Source organism: Pristiophorus japonicus, chromosome 7 (assembly GCF_044704955.1).
Source record: "Pristiophorus japonicus isolate sPriJap1 chromosome 7, sPriJap1.hap1, whole genome shotgun sequence".
Lineage (NCBI taxonomy): Eukaryota > Metazoa > Chordata > Chondrichthyes > Pristiophoridae > Pristiophorus > Pristiophorus japonicus.
In genome coordinates, this window is record NC_091983.1 from 219,802,158 (window position 1) to 219,829,557 (window position 27,400).

Consider the following 27,400-nt stretch of genomic DNA (forward strand, 5'->3'; position numbering starts at 1 on the left):
CATGTAAAATTAACAGAGGAAGTAAATCAATATGTAAAAAAAAGAGAACCTGATAGTGACTTATGGATTCAAAAAAAAATAAAGCTGGCCAATAAAAAAAGCTTTATTGAATGAAGAGAGACTTTTGTGAATGTCTGTCTTTGAATGAGAGTGCTTCTGTGTTTTTTTTCTCGTGTCTGGAAACCTGTTTGGAAAGGTGGTGCAACTGCCTGTTTGTTTTAGCTCCACCCACTTTTTCAAACAGAGTGAAGTTTTTTTTTTTAACCCTTCATAGTGTTGTCCTGTATGTGGGAAGTTTAAGACATTTTAAGTTAGAAACGCAGGTGTGGATTTATTCGGATGAGAAGTTACGGAGATAGGAAATGCACAAAGGATAGGTTTGTTGAGACATGGTCCCGGTTAAAAAAAAAAGAGAATTTATTTGACACGCTCACTTACTTGTCGAAAGAAGACACGCAATCATTGATTACATTGGGTTGAAAGACATAAATTTAGTTTAGGAGTGAGATAAAGAACGGGGAAGGGAAGTTGAAATGCCTTTTTTTTCCAAAAAAGCCTTTGTGGATCTCTCGAGGTGCAGGCTGGGGGAGTACGCTCCCATTGTCCTTGGTATAAAATCTTGACGCAAAAGCTTCCAGCTCAGTAAGAGGATTTGTTTTTTTAGATAAAGAGTGGCAGTACAATAGTTGAATTGGGATTTTGAGATATTTCAGGTGATCTCCTTTATCAACATTTTGGGTGTATTGGAAAAATCTTGGGTTTGGAAGCCTTTTAATAAAATTGTGAAATGAATGCTTTGCATTCTGTGATCTGTGAATCACTGTAAGCATAAATGAGAAGTCCGTGTAACACACCAATTCTTCCGGTTCAGAAGCCCAATAGTGACAAATGGAGGTTTGTCCAAGACCTACGAGCTGTGAATGAATCTACTATATTCTCACAATGCTTAAAGAAGGATTTGGAATGAAGTATTCCGGAATGCTTTCCAGAATCTTAAGCAGTCCCCCACTTCAGCACCAGCCTTGGGATTACCAGATTACACTAAGCTATTCAACTAATTTGTTCATCACTAGTCGGGTTTTGCACAATCTGTTTTGACTCAGTTACATGGGGACAGGCAGCAACCGGTAGCATATTTCAGTACCCAACTAGACCCAGTGGCACGTGGACTACCAGGATGTCTTCCTTTGTTGGCAGCAGCTTATTATGCTATACAACAGGCTCAGACAATAACTCTAAATCATCAGACCATTCTATACATCCCACACTCTGTCGAGATTTTATTTACTAAATGTGCCACCCAACATCTAACTTCTGCAAGAACCACTAAATATGAAATTGAACTGTTATCAAATCCGAACCTTATCATCAAAAGATGCACTACCTTAAATCCAGCCACTCTACTCCCCACGGAAGAAGACGGCCAACCCCATTCATGTGAAATGGTAACCAAATTAGTGACTAAACCACGTATCAATCTAACAGATGTACCAATGTGTAACCCTGATCTAGTGTACTATGTTGACGGATCAGCCCTACGAAATGATAGGGGCCAATCTAGAGCGGCTTATGTAATTGTAACCCAGTTTAATGTTGTCGAAACAGCCTCCCTTCCAGAGTCCTTTTCAGCCCAACAAGCCGAAATGTTTGTGTTAACTCGAGCCTGTATTCTGGCTGAAGGACAAACAGTTAATATCTACACTGACTCCAGGTATGCTTTTGGGGTATCACATGACTATGGACAAATTTGGAAGATTTGCGGGTACCTGACTTCTTCAGGAACCACTATCAAAAATGCAGAACAAGTGGAAAATCTCCTGTGAGCCATTCAATGCCCCTTGAAACTTGCCATTATCAAATGCCAAGCCCATATAGGCCAGTCAAATAAGGTGGCACTTGGGAACGCCAGAGCCGATAATGCAGCTAAATCAGCAGCTCTGTCAAAAGGGTCATTGTTCTCACTAAGGAAAAGTAATTGCTCAGACCCGCCACCCACTATTAATGACGTGCTGGCCTTTCAGACACAGGCCAGTATGGAGGAGGTGGTGACCTGGACGAAGGATCAATGTTATAAAAATCCAGAAGGAATATGGGTTCACCACGACGGCCGCGTGGTGGCGCCCAAATCCTTACTTCCATGGATTGCCTGATGTGTTCATACATTCACACATGCAGTCAGAGGTGGGATGGCAGATTATATTTTGGCAACTTGGTATGCACCAAGTATTTCGGCAATTGCAAAACAAATCTGTGAAACTTGTGTTACCTGTCAAACAATGAATCCGGGTAAGACGGAAAAAGTAGAATCTGCCTCCCACCCAAATCCAGTTGGGCCTTTTGTACATTTACAAATGGATTTTAGTGAATTACCTATGTGTATGGGATTCAAGTATGTATTAGTTATTGTAGATGTGTTCTCTAGATGGATTGAAGCCTTTCCATGTAAAAAGGCCGATGCCACTACTGTTGCTAAATGTTTGTTAAAAGAAATTGTACCGCGCTTCGGAATCCCTGCTAAGCTTTCTAGTGATAACGGGTCACATTTCACGGGAACTGTTATAAGAGAAATGTGTAAAGCTTTACAGATTAATCAACGTTTTCATTGCAGTTATCATCCACAATCAGCTGGACTTGTTGAAAGATATAATGGAACGCTTAAAAATAAGCTGGCAAAATTATGCAATGACACTGGACTGAAATGGACAGAACTGCTGCCCTTAGCTTTGATGGTAATGCGATCTGCAATCAACAGAACAACAGGCCTGTCACCGCATGAGATAGTTATGGGACGTCCCCAACGACTACCTTTTACAGCACCATTTACTGCAAAACAAATGGACATCCACAAAATGGAGGAAAAGATGTTGAATTATTGTATTGCACTAACCAAATGTATTTCCAGCTTTCATTCACAGGAAAGGAAGCTCAAGTCAAGCCAGCGGAAGGGAAGTGTCAAAACCTGGAGCCCGGGGAATTCGTTTACATCAAAATCTTTTTTTAAAAAAGCAGTCTACAGCCAAGGTTTGAAGGACCATACCAGGTCTTGCTGGCGACTAATACTGCAATCAAGGTAAAGGAAAGACCATCATGGATCCATGCGTCCCATTGCAAAAGGGCACCTGACCAGGAGGAAGGGAATAAGGAACCAGAGGAACAGAAAAAAGAAGACTGAATAAGGAACTGTATGGACTATGGGGACTGATGGTGCTGGGCTTGACAGGGTTTTACTTTGCATTATTGATTATACCAGGGGTACAGACACGCCACCGAAGGGAACTGCAAGGAAACTTATTTATGGCACTGAGTCATAAGTATGTTCAAGAAAGAAACTTGTCGAGTTGTTGGATATGTTCCCATGTACCTGTCCACTCTGAAGGGAGTATTTCCCTGAGATCTGTCCCCTTTAACGAATCAGAAATGGTAGAATGGTTGATAGTGCAAAATAGGACAAACCTAACCAAGGTGTCAGAAACGAAGGAGCAAACAGAATGGAGGTCAGCAGGGTATAAACTTACATCCTTCCAGGGATGGTACCAGCCCAATTATAATAATAACCATCAGCCTCCCTCCCTCCCAGAATAGGAAATCCTGAAGGTATAATATGCCTAGTGAGTAATGAGACTAAAGGACCAGAAATGGGACGCAGCAAGTGACTAAATGGCAAGCCACAACTAATCACACTGCTGGGAGAAAGATAGAAACCGTTAGCTGGACGATGGTCCATAACAAAGCCCCAGGTGAAGGGTGGGAAGGTGAGACCACTCGAGTATGGATGGCGCGAAAGAACCAGGAGCTGACGTCCTGTAATTGCACCTACTTTATTTGTGGCCATAAAGCCTACCCATGGTTACCAGCCAACTGGACTGGGTCCTGTTACTTAGGATATGTGGTACCCTTTATCAGATAAATAAAGACTCTCAGGGACGCCTATGGAAGTCATAGATTTAAACAGGATTTGACATGGCTAAACGGAATATTCAAGGTAATGGTGCCACCCTATGCAATAGCATCAACCGAATGGCAGTTACGGGAACTGGCTAACTTAGTCGAATCAGTAGCCAACGCGACTTCCCAAGCCTTTGAAGGGATAAATGATGAAATGGTAGCTATTCGAACAGTGACTCTCCAAAATCGTATGGCCTTAGATTATCTCCTAGCCAAGGAAGAAGGGACATGCGCATTAATAGGTGGAGAATGCTGTACGTATATCCCAGATAAATCAGAAGAAATCGGCAGTCTCGGTGAATACATTAGGAAAAAGGTAATAGAGTATAAACAGACAGTTGGCCAGGATGGTATCACCTTGTGGGGTTGGGCATCGGGATGGTTGGGATCCCTAGGGAGATCTGTGGTACAGGGTTTGATCATATTCCTGCTGATAGTCTTCGCACTATATTTATTTTTTGTCTTGGTTAAGTGTTGCTGTGCCAGGGTGGGAAAAACCATGTTACCTACCGAGACCACGGCTAGAGTTATGGTAGCAACAACTACTGAAGGCTCTTGTGTGGAAATGGAAATAGAGAGACTGTACAAGATCAGAATGGATTAAGTTGTCCTTGTGAAGGACAAAATGGGGGAATGTGGAAATGTATTTTTATCTAAGCTGATACCACGCGGTATTTTTGTGCCCTTTGCAATATATAACAAAATGGAGTCCTGGTCCTTCTAGAAATTTCTGTATAAAGCAGTCGGCTTGCATAAACAGCTAAACCTGGCTTGAAATGGCTGATAGCCACCAGACAGCTAAGAGACAAGTCCTGCTGAAGACAAGTACCACTCGTGGTGCGCTCCTATTGTCTATAAGACACCAGTTCCACTCAACCCCACCCTTTTCAAAGTACTCAAACCACCAGCCATTATCTCTTGTAGAGACCTCATCCATTTGATGCAAAAAGATAACTGACCAGGAAACTGGACAATCCTGACACAATGCAAGGCAGGCAATAGCTCCTTACCACACTCTCATCGAGTGATGGCCGGCTGGCCAACTAATAACCCTGACAAAAGGAAATATCTGGAAACCATGTCAGGACAAGGATGTAGTAATTAACTCTTTATCTGTATTCACTGACTGCGAGACAGAACCAATACACAGGGAGAGGCCATAACTTGGATTTTACTGTATAAATATCTCGTGAAACTGTACCATTGTGGAGGTGTTCACTTAGCCATTGACTGAGTGTGACCTTTCCCTTGCTAGCAAGTAAATTAAAGAAACTTCTGCCGGAGCTGAAGGTGTCTGAGTCGTTTATTGGAGGTCGAGATTTCGACACAAGAGAGGAAGTGGATGACCGCCAGATGGAAGAGAAGGACCAGACAGGTAGTGCAGGGGTCCCCTGAGTGCATCTCAGCTTTCCAAGGGAATTAAGGGTTATGGGGAGAAGGCGGGTAAGTGGAGCTGAGTCCACGGCCAGATCAGCCACGATCTTATTGAATGGCGGAGCAGGCTCGGGGGGCTAGATGGCCTACTCCTGATCCTAATTCTTATGTTCTTATGTTCCAACCAGTATTCTGTTCTGAGTATCGAATCATAGAATCTTAGAAGTTTACAGCACAGAAGGAGGCCATTTCGGCCCATCATGTCTGCGCCGACCAACAAGACGGCATCCAGCCTAATCCCACTTTCCAGCTCTAGGTCCGTAACCCTGCAGGTTACAGCACTTGAAGTGCGCATCCAAGTACATAATAAATGTGGTGAGGGTTTCTGCCTCTACCACACTTTGAGGCAGTAAGTTCCAGACCTCCAAACCCCTCTGCGTAAATACATTTTCCTTCAAATCCCCTCTAAAGCTTCTATCAATTACTTTAAATTCATGCCTCCTGGTTGTTGACCCCTCTGCTCAGGGAAATACTCCCTTTCTATCCAGTATAACTAGACCCTCATAATTCTATACACCTCAATGAGGTCTCCCCTCAGCCTCCTCTGTTCCAAGGAAATCAAACCCAGCCTATCCAATCTGTCCTCATAGCTAAGATTCTCCACTCCTGGCAACATCCTTGTAAATTTCCTCTGTACCTTCTCCAGTGCAATCATGTCCTTCCTGTAATGCGGTGACCAGAACTGCATGCAGTATTCCAGCTGTGGCTTAAACCAGTGTTTTATACAGTTCAAGCATAACCCCTCTGCTCTTACATTCTATGCCTCGGCTAATAAAGGCAAGCATTCCATTTTTCTTCTTAACCACTTTATCTACCTGGCCTGCTACCTTCAGGGATCTGTGAACATGCACTCCCAGTTCATTTTGTTCCTCTAAACCTCTCAGTGTCCTATCATTTAATGTGTATTCCCTTTCCTTTTTAGCCCTCCTCAAATGCATTACCTCACACTTCTCCGGATTAAATTCCATTTGCCACTGTTCTGGTACCTCTGCGGAGTGCAGCCAGAGCCAAGTCCACAGCACTACGGGTGGCTCAGCTGCACAGGGGGAGGAAGAAGAATGGAAGAGCAATAGTGGTAGGGGATTCGAAAGTTAGGGGAGCAGACAGGGGTTTCTGCGGCCGCAGACATGACTCCAGGATGGTATGTTGCCTCCCTGGTGATAGGGTTCAGGATGTCACCGAGCGACTGCAGGGCATTCTGGGAGGAGGGGGTGAACAGCCAGAGGTCATGGTCCATATAGGTACGAATGACATCAGTAGAAAGAGGGATAAGGTCCTGCAGGCAGATTTTAGGGAGCGAGGAGAGAAATGTAAAATCAGGACCTCAAAAGTAGTAATCTCCGGATTATTCCCGGTGCCACGTGTTAGTGGGTACAGAAATAGGAGGATAGGACAGATGTGTGGCTGGAAAGATGGTGCAGGAGGAAGGCCTTCAGATTCCTGAGGCATTGGTTCCATTTCTGGGGGAGGCAGGACCTGTACAAGCTGGACGGATTACACTTCAACAGAGCCGGGATCAATATCCTTGCCGGGGTTGGGGGGCTGGCGGTGGTGGTGAGTTGCTAGTGCTGTTGGGGAGGGTTTAAACTAGCTTGGCAGGAGCATGGGAACTGGAGAATAGATTCAGTAGGAAGAGAAGCAAAGCTGGAATTGGAAAGCAAAAAAGTAGAAAGTGAATTTGGAAGACCGAGGAAACAAAGGCAAGCAAGAAAGTTTGGCAGTGCTAAATGGTATATACTTCAATGCAAGGAGTATAGGGAATAAGGCAGATGAGCTGAGAGCACAGATAGACACATGGAAGTATGGTATAAGTATTACTGAGACTTGGCTGACAGAAGGGCAGAAAGGGTAAAAACTATAGTGCAGCAATAGTAGGGGATTTCAACTACACTAATATTAACTGGGATAAAAATAGTATCGAGGGTGCAGAATTCCTAAAATGTATTATGGGAACTTTTTTAGCCAGTTTTTAGTGAGCCCAACAAGGGAGGGGGCGATTCTGAACTTAGTCCCAGGGAATTAATTGGAGAGCATTTTGTAGTCGATTGGAGAGCATTTTGGTGCTTGTCATCATAATTCAGTTTGATTTAGGGTAGTTATGGAAAAGGACAAAGATAGACCAGGAATAATTGTTCTTGGAATCAATTATTAAAGATGTAATAGCAGCGCATTTGGAAAGCAGTGACAGGATCAGTCCAAGTCAACATGAATTTATGAAGGGGAAATCATGCTTGACAAATCTTCTAGATTTTTTGAGGATGTAACTAGTACAGTGGACAAGGGAGAACCAGTGGATGTGGTGTATTTGGACTTTCAAAAGGCTTTTGACAAGGTCCCACACAAAAGATTGGGTGTGCAAAATTAAAGCACATGGTATTGGGGGTAATGTATTGACATGGATAGAGAACTGGTTGGCAGACAGGAAGCAAAGAGTAGGAATAAACGGGTCCTTTTCAGAATGGCAGGCAGTGACTAGTGGGGTACCGCAAGGTTCAGTGCTGGAACCCCAGCTATTTGCAATATACATTAATGATTTAGACGAAGGAATTAAATGTAATAACTCTAAGTTTGCAGATGACACAAAGCTGGGTGGCAGTGTGAGCTGTGAGGAGGACGCTAAGAGGCTGCAGGGTGACTTGGACAGTTTAGGTGAGTGGGCAAATACATGGCAGATGCAGTATAATGTAGATAAATGTGAGGTTATCCACTTTTGTGGTAAAAACAGGAAGGCAGAATATTATCTGAATGGTGACAGATTAGTAAAAGGGGAGGTGAAAAGAGACCTGAGTGTCATGGTATATCGGTCACTGAAAGTTGGCATACAGGTACAGTAGGCGATGAAGAAGGCAAATGGCATGTTGGTCTTCATTGTGAGAGGATTTGAGTATAGGCGCAGGGAGGTCTTACTGCAGTTGTACAGGGCCTTGGTGAGGCCACACCTTGAACATTGTGTACAGTTTTGGTCTCCTAATCTGAGGAAGGACATCCTTGCTATTGAGGGAGTGCAGCGAAGGTTCACCAGACTGATTCCTGGGATGGCAGGACTGACATATGAAGAAAGACTGGATCGACGAGGCTTATATTCAGAGGAATTTAGAAGAATGAGAGGGGATCTCATAGAAACATATAAAATTCTGATGGGATTGGACAGGTTAGATGCAGGAAGAATGTTCCCAATGTTGGGGAAGTCCAGAACCAGGGGTCTTAAGGATAAGGGGTAAGCCATTTAGGACTGAGATGAGGAGAAACTTCTTCACTCAGAGAATTGTGAACCTGTGGAATTCTCTATCACAGAAAGTTGTTGAGGCCAGTTCGTTAGATATATTCAAAAGAGAGTTAGATATGGCCCTTTCGGCTAAAGGGATCAAGGGGTATGGAGAGAAAGCAGGAATGGGGTACTGAAGTTGCATGATCAGCCATGATCATATTGAATGGTGGTGCAGGCTCGAAGGGCTGAATGGCCTACTCCTGCACCTATTTTCTATGTTTCTCAATTGGGGAAAAGCCAATTTTGCTAAGCTGAGATGGGATTTAACCAAAGTGGACTGGAAACAGCTACTTGAAGGCAAATCAGTGGGAGGCATTCAAGGACGAGATTCGGAGGGTTCAGAGCAAGCATATTCCCTTAAAAAAAGAGGGTGGGACTAATAAATCTAGAGCCCCCTGGATGTCAAAGGACATACATGGTAGGATAAAGAAAAAAAGGGAGGCTTATGACAGATACCGAGGGTTAAATACGGCAGAGCATTATGGAAAGTACAGGGGTACAATTAACAAGGAAATTAGGAGAGCAAAGAGAGAGTGTGAAACAATTTTGGCAAATAAAATCAAGGAAAAACCCAAAGATATTTTATAAATACATTAAGAGCAACAGGATAACTAAAGGAAGAGTACGGCCTATTAAGAGACCAAAAAGGTAATGTGTGTGTGGAGGTGGAAGATGTGGGTAGGGTTCCTAATGAATACTTTGAGTCTGTTTTCACAGAGAGGGACGATGCAGACATTGCAATCAGGCAGGAGGAGTGTGAAATATTAGATGAAATAAACATAGTGCGAGAGGGATTTCAAAGCTTTGAAAGTGAATTAATTCCCAGGCCAGGATGAAATGTATCCCAGGCTGTTAAGAGAAGCAAAAGAGGAAATAGCAGAGGTTCTGCCCTTCATTTTCCAATCCTCACTGGCTACAGGTGTGGTGCCGGAGGACTGGAAGACTGCTAATGTTGTACCTTTGTTTAAAAAGGGAGAAAGGGATAGACCGAGTAATTACAGGCCAGTCAGCCTAACCTCGGTGGTGGGAAAATTATTGGAAAAAATACTGAGGGACAGGATAAATCTTCATTTATAAAGACCTGGATTAATCAAGGACAGTCAGCATGGATTTGTTAAGGGAAAGTCGTGTCTGACTAACTTGATTGAATTTTTTGAGGAGGTAACACGGAGGGTCGTTGAAGGTAGTGTCTTTGATGCAGGGTATATGGATATTAGCAAGGCTTTTGTAAGGTCCCACATGGCAGACTGGTCACGAAAGTAAAAGCCCATGGGATCCAAGGCAAAATGGCAAGTTGGATCCAAAATTGGCTCAGAGGCAAGAAACAAAGGGTTGATTGGTGTTATTGTGACTGAAAGGCTGTTTCCAGTGGGGTTCCGCAGAAGTCAATACTAGATTCCTTGCTTTTTGTGGTATACATCAATGATGTAGACTTGAATGCATGGAGTCTGATTAAGAAGTTTGCAGATGATACTAAAATCGGCTGTGGGGTTGATAATAAAGAACAAAGCTGTAGATTGCAGGAAGATACCAATGAACTGGTTTGTTGGGCAGAACAGTGGCAAATGGAATTTAATCCGGAGAAGTGTGAGGTAATGCATTTGGGGAGGGCTAACAAGGCAAGGGAATACACATTAAATGGTAGGACACTGAGAAGTGCAAAGGAACAAAGGGACCTTGGAGTGCATGTCCACAGATCCCTGAAAGTCGCAGGCGAAGTAGTTAAGGTGGTTCGGAAGGCATACGGAATACTTGCCTTTATTAGACATAAGAACATAAGAGTTAGGAACAGGAGTAGGCCATCTAGCCCCTCGAGCCTGCTCCGCCATTCAACAAGATCATGGCTGATCTGGCCGTGGACTCAGCTCCACTTACCCGCCCGCTCCCCATAACCCTTAATTCCCTTATTGGTTAAAAATCTATCTATCTATCTGTGATTTGAATACATTCAATGAGCTAGCCTCAACTGCTACCTTGGGCAGAGAATTCCACAGATTCACAATCCTCTGGGAGAAGAAGTTCCTTCTCAACTCGGTTTTAAATTGGCTCCCCCATATTTTGAGGCTGTGCCCCCAAGTTCGAGTCTCCCCGACCAGTGGAAACAACCTCTCTGCCTCTATCCTGTCTATCCCTTTCATTATTTTAAATGTTTCTATAAGATCACCCCTCATCCTTCTGAACTCCAACGAGTAAAGACCCAGTCTACTCAATCTATCATCATAAGGTAACCCCCTCATCTCCAGAATCATTCGAGTGAATCGTCTCTGTACCCCCTCCAAAGCTAGTATATCCTTCCTTAAGAAAGGTGACCAAAACTGCACGCAGTACTCCAGGTGCGGCCTCACCAATACCCTGTACAGTTGCAGCAGGACCTCGTTGCTTTTGTACTCCATCCCTCTCGCAATGAAGGCCAACATTCCATTCGCCTTCCTGATTACCTGCAAACGAACTTTTTGGGATTCATGCACAAGGACCCCCAGGTCCCTCTGCACTGCAGCATGTTGTAATTTTTCCCCATTCAAATAATATTCCCTGTTACTGTTTTTTTTCCAAGGCGGATGACCTCACATTTTCCGACATTGTATTCCATCTGCCAAACCTTAGCCCATTCGCTTAACCTATCTAAATCTCTTTGCAGCCTCTCTGTGTCCTCTACACGACCCGCTTTCCCACTAATCTTTGTGTCATCTGCAAATTTTGTTACACTACACTCTGTCCCCTCTTCCAGGTCATCTATGTATATTGTAAACAGTTGTGGTCCCAGCACCGATCCCTGTGGCACACCACTAACCACCGATTGCCAACCTGAAAAGGACCCATTTATCCCAACTCTCTGTTTTCTGTTAGTTAGTCAATTCTCTATCCATGCTAATACATTTCCTCTGACTCCGTGTACCTTTATCTTCTGCAATAACCTTTTGTGTGTCACCTTATCGAATGCCTTTTGGAAATCTAAATACACCACATCCATCGGTGCACCTCTATCCACCATTCTCGTTATATCCTCAAAGAATTCCAGTAAGTTAACGAGGCATAGAAAGCAAGAGCAGGGAGGTTATTAGTTAGGTTGCACTAGAGAGGGTACAGAGGAGATTTACAAGGATGTTACCTGGACTGGAGAATATTAGCTATGAAGAAAGATTGGATCGGCTGTATTTGTTTTGTTTGGAACAGAGGAGGCTGAGGGGAGACCTTATTGAGGTGTATAAAATTATGAGGGGCCTAGATAGAGTGGAAAGGACGTACCTATTTCCCTTAGCAGAGGGGTCAACAACCAGGAGGCATAGATTTAAAGAAATTAGTCGAGGTTTAGTGGGGATTTGAGGGTAGGCAGAACCCCTCACCACATTTAAAAAGTACTTGGATGTGCACTTGAAGTGCTGTAACCTACAGAGCTACAGACCAAGAGCTGGAAAGTGGGATTAGGCTGGATAACTTTGTTGGCCGGTCCGGACACGATGGGCCGGAATGGCCTCCTTCTGTGCTGTAAATTTCTATCATTCTTTGGTCAAATGCTGCCTTGATGTCAAGGGCAGTCACTCTCACCTCACCTCTGAAATTCATCTCTTTCATGTTTGTACTAAGGCTGTAATGAGGTCTGGAGCCGAGTGGTCTTGATTGAACCGAAGCTAAGTATCGGTGAGCTAGTTATTGATGAGTAAGTGCCACTTGAGATTGTACTGTCGACATCACCTTCAATTACTTTGCTGACGATTGAACATAAGAACATAAGAAATAGGAGCTAGAGTAGGCCATTTGGGCCTTCGAGTCTGCTCCGCCATTCAGCAAGATCATGGCTGATCTTTTACCTCAACTCCACCTTCCCGCACTATCCACATATCCCTTAATTCCCTTAGATCCCAAAAATTTATCGACCTCTATCTTGAATTTACTCAATGATTGAGCAGTCACAGCTCTCTGGGGTAGAGAATTCCAAAGATTCATAACTGAGTGAAGAAATTTCTCCTCATCTCAGTGCTAAATGGCCGACCCCTTATTCTGAGACTGACCCCGTGTTCTAGACTCTCCATCCAGGGGAAACATTTTCTCAGCATTAATGCTGTCAAGCCCCTTCAGAATTTTATCTGTTTCAATTAGATTACCTCTCATTCTTCTAAACTCTAGGGAATATAGGCCTAGTCTACTCTATCTCTCCTCATAGGGCAATCCCCTCATCACAGGAACCAGTCTAATGAACCTTCGTTGCACTCCTTCTGAGGCTTTCCTTCGGTAAGGAGACCAGAACTGTACAGAGTACTGCAGGTGTGGCCTCACCAATGCCCTGTATAATTGTAGTAATACTTCTGTACTCTTGTACTCTAATCCCTTTGTAACAAAAGCTAAAATACCATTTGCTTTCCTAATTGCTTGCAGTACCTGCATGTTAACTTTCTGTGATTATTGTGCAATGAGAAAGGGTTAATTACTAACCTTGTAGTAAAGGGGCCCTTAGGAAAGAGTGACCATAATATGATAGAATTTTATATTGAGTTTGAAAGTGATTTCATTAAATGCGAAACTAGGGTCTTAAATCTAAACAAAGCAAACTACATCGGAATGAGGGGCGATTTGGCTAAGGTTGATTGGGAAACTACATTAAAAGGGATAGCATTTAAAGAATACATAATTTACAACAAATATACATTCCTTTAAGACACAAAATCCCCACAGGAAAAGTAGTCCAACCATAGAATTCAGCAAAGGAGGACCAAGAAAATAGAATGAGAGTAAACTAGTGAGAGGCGTAAAAACAGACTGTAAAAGCTTCTATAGGTATGTAAAAAGGAAAAGATTAACAAAATTAAATGTGGGTCCCTTACAGGCTGAGATAGGAGAAATTATAATGGGGAATAAGGAAGAAGCAAAATACTTGCCGGAAATAGTGGAGAACCAAGGGCCAACAATTAAAATAAAATGGCGGCTGCGGCGGTGCGCCCTCCCCTTTAAGGGTGGACGTGCCACCTAGCCATTGGCAGCTTCCCGGCGGGAAAAGGTGTCGGGAACACCGAGCGACGGCCGCGGGGCAATTTCCCTCGTGGGGCAGAACGGTAAGGGTTTGACGTGCGCCTGAAGGGGCGGATACCTGTTTCCGCCGTTCCCAGCCCGGGGGAAATTTCTGATGGGTCGGCCCATCCGCCTGTCCCCAGTCGGAAAGGCCTTATCGCCCCATTGTACCTTTAAGGAGGGAAACAATTTCGGCCCCTGGATGTCAGACAAGCAGTCTGACAACACGAGCAGTGGAGGAGTTAAGAGAGGCGATGGTGGGGAAGAACTGGGTATTATCAGTGTACATGTGGAATCTGACGTGTTTTTGATGTTGCCGAGTGCAGCATGTAGATGAGAAATAGGAGGGATCCAAAGACAGATCGTTGGGTTACCAGTGCGGAGCGAAGCCATTGCAGGAGATTTTCTGGCTACAATTGGATAGGTAAGAGTGGAACCAGGCGAGAGAAGTCCCATTCAGCTGGACAACGGAGAAGAGTAGTTGTAAGACGATGGTGTGGTCAACCATGTCAATGACTGCAGAAAGATGAGAGCGTGCACCATGGTCACAGGTCATTTGTGGCTTTGACAAGGGCTGTTGTGGTGCTGTGGCAGGAGTGGAAACCAGATTGGAGGTTTAAACATGGAGTTGTGGGAAAGATGGGTGCAGATTTGGGAGGTGACAACAACAGGTTCAAGGACTTTGGAAAATAAATAGTGGTTGGAGATGTGGTGATAGTTTGAAAGGACGGGTCAAGGGTGGATTTTTTTGAGGGGGGTGATGTTGAAAGATTGCAAAGAGAGCAGGAGAGACTCTGAGGAGAGGGAACCATTTACAATATAGGGGCCAGGAAAAGAAGTTGGGTGATCAGCGATTTAGTAGGAAAAGGGTTCAGAGAACAGGACGTGGGTTTCTTGGACGAGATAAGCTTGGAGAGCTGGAAAGAAACTAGAGAGAGATGCGAGTTCAGGTGTAGGGCAGGGGGGACCCTCCACAGAGTCTTGGCTTGACAGTCTAGGGGCAAAGGGATGAGGTAGCGGCAGCTGAATTGATGATCTCAATATTATTGACAAATGACGTCTATTAGCTCCTCGTGCTCGCTGTTGGAGATGAAAGTGGAAGGGGCAGAGGAGAGACGTTTAATTGGACGGTTGGTAGTAGAGAAAAGAAGGTGGCAGTTAACTTTGCATTCCAGGCTGATCTTGGAATAGTGAGACATTTTGGCAGAGGTGAGCATGGCTCGATTTAGTCCAACATGATCTGACGATGAATGGCTAAACTAGTTCTGTGTCAAAAACATTCAAGCCTGCATCCTTGGACTAGTCCTTGCCAAGGGGAACAATCGTGATAGTAGAAAACAAAGGTTTTACTGGGGACAAGGCCATCAAAAGTCAAGGTGAGGGTATATTGAGCAGAAGAGCTGCAGAAGTATTGCGAATGGAGGGCTAAAGGCTGGACAGCTGGGAGTTTGAAAGTGCCATTGAAAGTGACTTTGAGGGAGAGTTTTTTTCCAGCGGCAGCACAGAAGAAAGTGGGGTTGGAAAATTGTGAGTCATGAAGGATACAAGGAAGTGATATGGAAGGAGAAGTTAAAGGGCCTAGTGAACTCAGGACAGAGGGCAAGGTAAGTTGAAATGGAGGTTGAAATTGCCGAGGATGAGAAGTTACTCAGTACAGAGACTGAGGGAGAAAAGCAGTGAAGATATCTCAGTGAGAAACTTGGGCGGGCAGTAGAGATGAATGATTTTGAAGGAGAGGCAAGAGGGATGGAACAAAATGAGTTGCTTTAAGATGCCAGAGGACTAGGGTTACAGACCAAGGCGGATTGGGCAGGGCAGGTGGTGGAAAGTATAGCCAGGTGGGGAGTTTTCAGTAAGGGGGAAGGTGACATCTCCCATGAGCTGGATTCCGCAAGGCCATGATGTCAATGCAAGCATCCACAATAAGGTCATGGATGGCAAGGGCCTCGTTCGTAAGTGAACGGACATTATGGAGGGAGATGCGAAAAGTGGCAGAGTCCATGGGGTTAGTGGTGGGAGGGGTGAATGGAACAGGAAAGAGGTAGAGAAGATTAGCATCCAGGGAAATCGCTGGTTGGGAAGGTTGGTGAGCGAGTAGGATGGGACAGTTGGGTTGTAAGACGGCAGCGACAAGTGCCTCTGACCTTTTGGAGAATGTCCAGAGAAGCACCGAGGGAAACTTTGAGCATTTCCAAGAGGGACTGAAGCATCGAATGGCAGCAGGGGGGTTGAAGAATAGTGAATAATTGGGGGGTAGGGCTTTGTGGGGGCAAAGTACTTGAGGGGGAGATATAGGAGAAAGGAGGCTTGACTGTATAACAGGACAGTAAGGAAACAGGAGAGAAGGCCCAAGGAGAGGAGGAAAAGGGAGATAGAAATAATGGGCTCAGGTCCAGGGTGGCAGCCAAAATGTATACGTGAATAGACACGGAAAGTCGGGTTAAATAAGCATGGCAAAGATTCCGATAGATATGTCCTAGGTGTAGACGGAGAATAGGAAGGAGATAATGAGAGATTCCAAAGTTAAAATCAGAGATCCTGTGGTGGGTTGAAGTTGCTTTGTAGACTGGGTGGAATCAGCTTGGAGCACTGATGAACTGGTGATGAGAGCGAGTAAGTCCAGGAGCTGTTTGAAGGGTAGTGTATAAGCGGGCACATTGCTAAAGATATTTCCATGGGAAATAGAGAACCAAGGAAGTATGGAAAATTGAGCATGATCCAGAGGTCCATCGGAGGTGATTAGTACTCCACACCAGTGGATGAACTACTATCAGCCAGATCTGAACAGCGTCTGATTGCTCTCCAGTGACACCTGCTGGAAGGTGCAAGTATCTCAGTGAAAAGGAAAAGAAAGACTTGCATTTATATGCTGCGTTTCACAATCTCAGGATGTCCCAATGCTCTTTACAGCTAATTAAATACTTATGAAGTGTAGTCACTCTTGTAATATAGCCATTTGCACACAGCAAGCTCCCACAAACAGTAATGTGATAATGATCAGATAATCTGTTTTAGTGATGTTAATTGAGGGCTCTGCGAGGAGAGAATCTGGATTGGCTATTATGCTCTCTGTGTTTGACCTGTTTGCTGATGGTAGGCTGAGTTATCAGAAGGTGACTGACACCTGTAGAATCATGCCCCAGCATGAGCCAATGCCTACAGAAGAAGAGGGGAGGAAATTGTGGGAAACATGTTTCCCTTGGGGAAGCGATATGCAATGTGTGATACTTTATAGTGATACTTTGACAATGTCCGCTTGGTTTAGTTGGTTTCACTGTCGTCTCCAAATCAGAAAGTTAAAAGTTCAAGCCCCACTATGAACTTGAGCATGTAATCTAGGTTGAAATGCAGTGGTAAAGTACTGAGGGGGTGCTGCAATGCTATATGTGCTTGTTTAAAGCTGAGACGTTAAAATTAAGCCCCGCCTGCTTAGTAAGGTGGATATAAAAGATCCTCTAGCCACCAAAAACAGATTATCAGGTCATTCATTTATTTTCAGTTTGCAGACAATATATAGGTTCAAGCAAATGTTAGCTTTTTCTCTCAGTTACCAAATATTACATTGCTTTCTCTCTGACTGTGACTTACAGAGATGGCTGGACCAATTCAGCAGTTATCAAAAAACAATCGGGCACAGGAGAATGTGCCCTACCAACCCATCACATGCTGTGAGAAGGTAAGGGATTGAAGTTCACACTTGAGTGATGGACGCCCTAGTATGGACCAGACCCTGGTCTGCATATGCGCAGTAGGCTTGCTTACAACGTGAAGCTCGGCATTTAATGAAGACATTTGGGGCAACAACGTGTAATGCAGTTCTTGAATTTTTGATTTTTTTTTCAAAATACCACCTCACCACCTCTCCTCTCCTCACCGGGCTCGAAGGTCGGAATGTCGGATGGCAAAATCGCTCCCTCGACTAGGTACAAGGGCTTGGCTTCTCCCCGCCGCACCCACCCGGCTTCTTTTGAAGCTGCTGAGGTGGACAGTATGGAGGATGAAAACAGAGCTTTTTGAAGTTGATAATTTATAGCCGAAGGGTTCTCATTCCTTTGTATAAGAAATATAAGTGGCTGGCAGTTCAATTTGGCTTCTACCCGCCTCCCCCTCCCGGGCTTCTTTTGGAGCCAAGCCCTGAGCCTACGGAATAAAAGAATGCCTCATGACCCTTCGGCTCACCCTAACCTGGAACCAGTATGCTATAGTCATCAGTGTGTATGCCCTAAACCTGGAAGCTACGGATGAGGCCAAAAAGGAATTCTACTGCAGCCTTGAACAATCTTGGCAACTTCAATGCCATAGTTGGAAAGGACACAGAGCTCTGGAGAGGGGGGATTGGCAGGGAAGGGGTAGGGGAAACCAATTCCAATGGTCTCCTCCTGACAAAATGCTCAGAACATGTCTTGCCATAACCAACACCTTGTTTCATCAGGAAGACCAGGAAAAAAGCCTCCTGGCACACCCTTGCTCCAGGCACTGGCATCTGCTAGACTACGTCATCGTCCGAGCGAGGGACTGCAAGGACGTCCGCATCATACACGCCATGACAGAAGCTGCCGACTGCTGGACTGACCACCACACTGTTACCTCCATCAACGTAGCCGCAAAACGGCAGGGGCATCAGAAATGCTGCTGCTAAAACGTCAACCGTGAAGCACTCAAAGACTTTGCAAAGAAAGTCCTATTCAGCCAACGCCTCACAGCCAGCCTGATGACCTCCAATGAACCGAAGCCGCAAAGTATCCATAGTGCCTGGTCTGCCATCAAGTCCACCATAATTAATACCTGCGAAGAAATTCTTGATGTTTTCTGGTAGAGTAACCAAGACTGGTTCGATGAGAACGACCAGGAGATCCAGGAGCTAATAAACTGCAAACGCAAGGCATTTCTGAATTGGAAATAACTCCATAACTCCAGTGAAAGAAAGCAGACCTACATACAACTGAAGGCTGAGATCCATCAAAAAAACTCGTGACCTAAAGAACAAATGGTGGGTGGAAACAGCACAGGAGATCCAGCAACAAGTCGACGATCACCACGTGCGTGGATTTTTTTAGCGCAGTCAAGTCCACCTACGGCCCAAGCACTCAAGGTCCTGTTCCATTGAGAGCCGAGAACGGAGAGGTGCTCATCAAGGACAGAGAGGCAGTCAGTGCCCGCTGGAAGAAGCATTTCAAGGATCTCCTCAACTCTTTGATGTCTTTGATGTGAGTGTCCTTGACTCCATCCCACAGCATGCTACCTTTGCATAATTCCAGCCCGGCATGTGGTTGAAAAGGCCATCCGACAACTGAAAAACCACAAGGCCTCAGGATTAGACAGAATCCCCACCGAAGTACTGAAGCATGATGGAGAAGTACTCCTGGTGCAAATCCATGACCTCATCTCTCTCATCTGGAAGGAGGAGAGCATGCCAGGGGATCTCAGAGATGCCATAATTGTGACCAACTTCAAGAAAGGGGACAAGTCCAACTACAGTAATTACTGAGGAGCACCCCTGCTGTCTGCAGCAGGGAAAATCATCACAAGAATCCTCCTTAATCGTGTCCTCCCAGTGCTGACGAGTTCCTCCCAGAGTCGCAATGCAGATTCCGCCCATTAAGGGGCACAACGAACATGATCTTCACCGCGCGACAAATGCAAGAAAAATGTAGGGAGCAGCATCAACTTCTGTACATGGCTTTCTTTGACCTCAGAAAGGCCTTCGACTCTGTCAACCGTGAGGGATTATGGAGTGTCCTTCTCAAATTCAGTTGTCCTCAAAAATTCGTCACCATCTTCTGCCTGCTTCACGATGACATGCAAGCCATGATTCTTACCAACGGATCCACCACATAGAAGTGCAGACCAGGATCAAGCAAGGCTGTATTATCGCACCAACGCTCTTCTCAATCTTCCTCACTGCATTGCTTCATCTCACCCTTAACAAGCGTGGAGTCAATCTAAAGGACAAGCAGGAAATTGTTTAACCTCCGACGTCTCCAGTCCAGATCCAAGGTTGCTCCAACCTCTGTCATTGAATTACAGTATGCAGGTGATGCTTGCGTTTGTGCACACTCGGAGTCCGAACTCCAAACCACTGTTGACACCTTCACTGAAGCGTACGAGAGTCTGGGCCTCACATTAAACATTAGTAAGACAAAGGTCCTCTATCAACTAGCCCCTGCCACACAGTACTGCTCCCTGGTTATCAAAATCCACAATGAGACCATGGATAATGTGGACCACTTCCCATATTTTGGGAGCTTACTATCAACAAGGGCAGACGTTGATGACAAAGTCGAACACCATCTTCAGTGTGCCAGTGCAGCCTTTGGCCGCCTGAGGAAAAGAGTGTTCGAAGACCAGTATCTCAAACCAGGCACCAAGCTCATGGTCTACAGAGCAGTAGTGATACCTGCCCTCCTATATGCTTCAGAGACATGGACTATGTACAGTAGGCACCTCAAAGCACTGGAGAAGTACCACCAATGTTGCCTCCGCAAAATCCTGCAAATTCATTGGCAGGATCGGCGCATCAACATTAGTGTTCTCTCTCAGGCCAACATCCCCAGCATCGAGGTATTGACCACACTCGACCAGCTCCGGTAGGTGGGCTACATTGTCCGCATGCCCAATGCCAAGACTCCCGAAACAAGCACTCTACTCCGAGCTAAGTCACGGCAGGCGAGTCCCAGGAGGGCAGAGAAAACGTTTCAAGGACACCCTCAAAAGCCTCCTTGACAAAATGCAACATCCCTTCTGACTCTTGGAATTCCCTTTCCCAAGACCGCTCAAAGTGGAGCAGGACCATCCGAGAAGGCACCGAACATTTCAAGTCTCTTTGCCAGGAGCACGCGGAAGCCAAATACAAACAGCGAAAGGAGCGTACGACAAATAAAGCACCCCATCCACCCGTCCCTCCAACCACCGTCTGCCCCACCTGTGACAGAGACTGTAGATTGGTCACATCAGTCACCTGAGAACTCATTTTAGTGTGGAAGCAAGTCATTCTCGATTCCGGGGGACTGCTTAAGAAGAAGAAAATGGACAGACACGTGGCGGATGAAATTTAAGGCCGAGAAGTGTGACGGTGTACATAAGAAATAGGAGCAGGAGTAGGCCATTTAATATCATGGCTGATCTGATCATGGACTCAGCTCCACTTTCCTGCCCGCTCCCCATAACCCTTTATTCCCTTATCGTTCAAAAATCTGTCTATCTCCGCCTTAAATATATTCAATGACCCAGCCTCCACAGCTTTCTGGGGCAGAGAATTCCACAGATTTATAACCCTCTGAGAGAAGAAATTCCTCCTCATCTCAGTTTTAAATGGGCGGCCCCTTATTCTGAGACTATGCCCTCTAATTTTAGTTTCTTCTATGAGTGGAAATATCCTCTCTGCATCCACCTTGTCGAGCCCCTCATTATCATATGTTTCGATAAGATCACCCCTCATTCTTCTGATCTCCAGTGAGAATAGACCCAACCTACTCAATCTATCTTCATGTCAACCCCCTCATCTCCGGAATCAACCTAGTGAACCTTCTCTGAACGGCCTCCAATGCAAGTATATCCTTCCTTAAATACGGAGACCAAAACTGTACGCAGTACTCTAGGTGTGGCCTCACCAATACCCTGTACAGTTGAAGAAGGACTTATCTACTCTAACGCCCTTGCAATAAAGGGCAACATTCCATTTGCCTTCCTGATTACTTGCTGTACCTGCATACTAACTTTTTGTGTTTCATGCACAAGGACATTTGGGTAAGGAAAAATGCGAGGCAATTTAAACTAAATAGTACAATTTTTAAGGGAGTGCGAGAACAGAGACACCGAGGGTATATGTGCGCAAATCTTTGAAGGTGGCAGGACAAGGTGAGAAGCCTGTTACAAAAGCAGATGGGCTCCTTGGCTTTATTAATGGAGGAATCGAGTACAAAAGCAATGAAGTTATACTAAACCTTTATAAAACACTGGGTAGGCCTCAGCTGGGATATTGAGTTATATTCTGAGCATCCTTTAAGAAGGATATCAAGACCTTGGAATCGGTGCAGAATAGATTTACTAGAATGGTACCAGGCATGAGGGACATCAGTAATGTGTAGAGACTGAAAAAGCTGAGGTTGTTCTCCTTAGAACAGAGAAGGTTAAAAAGAGATTTGATAGTTGTTCAAAATGAGGAACAGTTTTAATAAAGTACTTAAGGAGAAACCGTTTCCAGTGGCAGAAGGGTCAGAGGACACCAATTTAAGATGATTGGCAAAAGAATCTGAGAGGTGACATGAGGAAACATCTGTTTCGGCAGTGAGTTGTTGTGATCTGGAATGCACTGCCTGAAAGGGTGGTGGAAGCAGATTCAAGAGTAACATTCAAAAGAGAATTTAATAATACCTGAAGGGGAAATATTTACTAGGCTGTGGGGAAAGAGCAGGGGAGTGGGATTAATTGGATAACTCTACCAAAGAACCAGCACAGGCATGATGAGCTGTATTATTCTATTATTCTAAGAAGGGTGACTGTATTTCAAAAATAATTTATTGGGTCTGGAGATCTTTTTAACATCCTGAGAATTTGAAAGGCACTACAAAAATTCAAGTTCTTTCTTTATCTATGTTGTATTTCATCAAAAGCTACATTTTCCACAAACGGCACCAGCCATTATAAGATTTCCTTTTTCTGCACCCATTCCTTGGATCGAGTCCTTCATCTATACTTTCGTACCTGATTATGACAGGTTTTCTTTTTGTCTTCATTTTTTCTGTTCCTGTCTTGAAGCCGTTGATTCTTGCTGTGGTAAAGTTCCATGAGTGCTGGCTATCCTCTAGTACCCAAGGGATGATTTTTTTATGCGTGAGTTGAAAAGTGTCAGCAGTGTATTCCACCGCAGGGTCATCACAGTCAAGCATGATCGAAATCAGGAGTAAGAACTCAGAGTGATTTTAATACAGGTTGTACCTCCCTTATCCGGAACTCCCTTATCCGCAACCATGCCCAGCCACGGGGTGGCGCATTCGCAGAACTCCGACATGAACAAATTGAAGTCCTTCCTCGCTGGCCTGATCCTGTGATCCACCGCCCCCCCCACTCCCCAATGACCTCCCAGCCCCAAACCAGCCAGCCCTGATATCCTCTTGCTCAGTACCTGCACCATCCAATTTAACGTGACCAACCCTTCTCCAGAAAAGCCAGGTCCTGAGGGTTCCGGATAAGGGAGGTTCAACCTGTATACTCCCCCTTAGCCCATGGGTACCAAGACCAATTGCAATGCTCCTACTGTTGCTTGGCCGAAATGATATAGCTCAGCATACAGCAGGGATTAAACCTGGGACTTACTTTCCTACCCTACCTTGTTATATATTTTCTTTGCCTACATTCAGATAGATTTTGCTGTTCCTCAGTTGTTAGCTGAAATTGAGGGATAGCAACACAAATAACCTGATCATTAAAGCAATTCAAGCTGAGTTTTCTACAGACTGGTGTGTGGCTCAAGCTACTATTAAATGCAGTCAGATGACAGAGGACTGGACCTCACAACTCAAGCAGCATTGCGTCCTCACAGCACATTTATATGATCTGGAAAATGGATCCTTTTCTAAAAGTTGCTCGATTTTTTTGGGGGGGGAGCTGGGAGAAAACCCATGCGAAGTGATTATGCCTTTCTTCACTTGCTTTTAATTGCCACGCTATGCTTGGGGGTGGAAGATTCTGCCATCATCATTGAATGGGCAGAGTATATTCTTACACTGGGGAAACATGAGTTAAGAGCTTTAGTAGTTCAATTTCTATCTCATGAAAGGATAACCTGTCTGTTGGGAGACAGACGGGTGGTATGGACTCACTCAGCAGAGAGAGAACTGTGTCTTAGATTGTGCTATTATTTCTCCCTGACTGGTTTGCAAATGGAAGGAATTTGATGCTCTCTCTCAAATTCTTAAGAGCAAAAGAATGTGCAGCTTTGTGCAGTGGATAGGCGCACTGACTCCAATCACCATGCCTTAGGAGGCTAAATTACTTCTGAAGCACAAGTGAATGATGATCCATGCTCTGGTAATTTACCGTGGACTATCAGATCACTAACCCTCACTACTGAGGTGACCTTTTCAATTTTCATCTCAACACAATTGGCGTATATGTTTTATTTTTCTATGCTGCAATTCATGCTCTCGATTATTTTCCCAATAGGTTAGACAGCTTTTAGGCTCTGTTATCATTTGATTCAGGATGTGTACTTGGTGCCATCTAGTGGCCAATCATAGAAACATAGAAAATAGGTGCAGGAGTAGGCCATTCGGCCCTTCGAGCCTGCACCACCATTCAATAAGATCATGGCTGATCATTCACCTCAGTACCCCTTTCCTGCTTTCGCTCCATACCCCTTGATCCCTTTAGCCGTAAGGGCCATTCTAACTCTCTATTGAATATATCCAATGAACTGGTATCAACAACTCTCTGCGGTAGGGAATTCCACAAGTTAACAACTCTCTGAGTGAAGACGTTTCTCCTCATCTCGGTCCTATATGGCTTACCCCTTATCCTTAGACTATGTCCCCTGGTTCTGGACTTCCCCAACATCGGGAACATTCTTCCTGCATCTAACCTGTCCAGTCCCATCACAATTTTATATGTTTCTTTGAGATCCCCTCTCATCCTTCTAAACTCCAGTGAATACAGGCCCAGTCGATCCAGTCTCTCCTCATAGGTTAGTCCTGCCATCCTGGGAATCAGTCTGGTGAACCTTCGCTGCACTCCCTCAAGAGCAAGATCGTCCTTCCGCAGATTAGGAGACCAAAACTGAACACAATATTCCAGGTGAGGCCTCACCAAGGCTTGTACAACTGCAGTAAGACCTCCCTGCTCCTATACTCAAATCCCCTAGCTATGAAGGCCAACATACCATTTGCCTTCTTCACTGCCTGCTGAACCTGCATGCCAGCTTTCAATGACTGATGTACCATGACACCCAGGTCTTGCTGCACCTCCCCTTTTCCAAATCTGCCGCCATTCAGATAATATTCTGCTTTCGTGTTTTTGCCACCAAAGTGGATAACCTCACATTTATCCACATTACACTGCATCTGCCACGCATTTGCCCACTCACCGAATCTGTCCAAGTCACCCAGCATCCTTTTACCGTGCAGCTCACACCGCCACCCAGCTTAGTGTCATTTGCAAACTTCGAGATATTACACTCAATTCCCTCATCCAAATCATTAATGTATATTGTAAATAGCTGGGGTCCCAGCACTGAGCCCTGCGGCACCCCACTAGTCACTGCCTGCCATTCTGAAAAGGACCCGTTTATCCCGACTCTCTGCTTCCTGTCTGCCAACCGCTTCTCTATCCATGTCAGTACATTATCCCCAATACCATGTGCTTTAATTTTGCACACCAATCTCTTGTGTGGAACCTTGTCAAAAGTCTTTTGAAAGTCCAAATACACCACATCCACTGGTTCTCCCTTGTCCACTCTATCAGTTATGTGGTGTACGTAGGACACAAATCATTGACTCCACACGGTCTGGTGTAAGTCTAATTGCTGTGACCTTCGCCCTTTATTGTTCAGCTCCAGAGTGCCTCCCAGGTGTGGTGGTCACCCTTATATAGTCCTTCTTACAGGTACTACCAGGGTTTCCCACCGCAGCGCCCTCTGTGGTGTGGCATAGTACTTACATTACATTTAAGGTACTGGGACGATACACACATCATTACATAACAAGTTACATCCTCAAAGAATTCTAGAAGATTTGTCAAGCAAGATTTCCCTTTCATAAATCCATGCTGACTTGGACCGATCCCGTCACTGCTTTCCAAATGTGCTGCTATTTCACCTTTAATAATTGATTCCAACATTTTCCCCACTACTGATGTCAGGCTAACCGGTCTATAATTACCCATTTTCTCTCTCCCTCCTTTCTTTAAAAAGTGGTATTACATTAGCTACCCTCCAGTCCATAGGAACCGATCCAGAGTCGATAGACTGTTGGAAAATTATCACCAATGCATCCATTATTTCCAAGACTACTTCCTTAAGTACTCTGGGATGCAGACTATCAGGCGCCGGGGATTTATCAGCCTTCAATCCCATCAATTTCCCGAACACAATTTCCCGCCTAATAAGGATTTCCTTCAGTTCTTCCTTCTCACTCGACCCTCGGTCCCCTAGTATTTCCGGAAGGTTATTTCTGTCTTCCTTCGTGAAGACAGAACCAATAATAAAATAATCATCTTATTACGAATGAAGATCAGATGGCAAGAGGAGATTCCCGACACCAAAGTTCTTAAAAAAAAAGGACATGCCAAGTATGGATGGTCGGTTTATGAGGACAAGACTGCAATGGTCAGGTCATGTGGTGTGAACATAAGAACATAAGAATTAGGAACAGGAGTAGGCCATCTAGCCTCTCGAGCCTGCTCCGCCATTCAACCAGATCATGGCTGATCTGGCCGTGGACTCAGCTCCACTTACCCGCCCGCTCCCCATAACCCTTAATTCCCTTATTGGTTAAAAATCTATCGATCTGTGACTTGAATACATTCAATGAGCTAGCCTCATCTGCTTCCTTGGGCAGAGAATTCCACAGATTCACAACACTCTGGGAGAAGAAATTCCTTCTCAACTCAGTTTAAATTGGCTCCCCCGAATTTTGAGGCTGTGCCCCCTTGTTCTAGTCTCCCCGACCAGTGGAAACAACCTCTCTGCCTCTAACTTGTCTATCCCTTTCATTATTTTCAATGTTTCTATAAGATCACCCCTCATCCTTCTGAACTCCAACGAGTAAAGACCCAGTCTACTCAATCTATCATCATAAGGTAACCCCCTCATCTCCGGAATCAGCCTAGTGAATCGTCTCTGTATCCCCTCCAAAGCTAGTATATCCTTCCTTAAGTAAGGTGACCAAAACTGCACGCAGTACTCCAGGTGCGGCCTCACCAATACCCAATACAGTTGCAGAAGGACCTCCCTGCTTTTGTACTCCATCCCTCTCGCAATGAAGGCCAACATTCCATTCGCCTTCCTGATTACCTGCTGCACCTGCAAACTAACTTTTTGGGATTCAGGTCCCTCTGCACCGCAGCATGTTGTAATTTCTCCCCATTCAAATAATATTCCCTTTTACTGTTTTTTTTCCCAAGGTGGATGACCTCACACTTTCTGACATTGTATTCCATCTGCCAAACCTTAGCCCATTCGCTTAACCTATCCAAATCTCTTTGCAGCCTCTCTGTGTCCTCTACACAACCCGCTTTCCCAATAATCTTTGTGTCATCTGCAAATTTTGTTACACTACACTCTGTCCCCTCTTCCAGGTCATCTATGTATATTGTAAACAGTTGTGGTCCCAGCACCGATCCCTGTGGCACACCACTAACCACCAATTTCCAACCCGAAAAGGACCCATTTATCCCAACTCTCTGCTTTCTGTTAGCCAGCCAATTCTCTATCCATGCCAATACATTTCCTCTGACTCCGCGTACCTTTATCTTCTGCAGTAACCTTTTGTGTGGCACCTTATCGAATGCCTTTTGGAAATCTAAATACACCACATCCATCGGTACACCTCTATCCACCATGCTAGTTATATCCTCAAAGAATTCCAGTAAATTAGTTAAACATGATTTCCCCTTCATGAATCCATGCTGCGTCTGCTGGATTGCACTATTCCTATCTAGATGTCCCGCTATTTCTTCCTTAATGATAATTTCAAGCATTTTCCCCACTACAGATGTTAAACTAACCAGCCTATAGTTACCTGCCTTTTGTCTGCC

At 44.8% G+C, this 27,400-nt stretch overlaps 1 protein-coding gene across 1 annotated transcript in view; it reads left to right on the plus strand.

The window, feature by feature from the left end:
• Positions 1 to 17,243: 17,243 nt before the first annotated feature.
• The window catches only part of soul4 (heme-binding protein soul4), a 72,389-nt gene continuing 62,232 nt past the window's right edge, over positions 17,244 to 27,400 (plus strand). Inside the window, 1 exon segment of the mRNA XM_070884259.1 lies at positions 17,244 to 17,327. Coding sequence (XP_070740360.1) covers positions 17,244 to 17,327 — 84 coding nt within the window.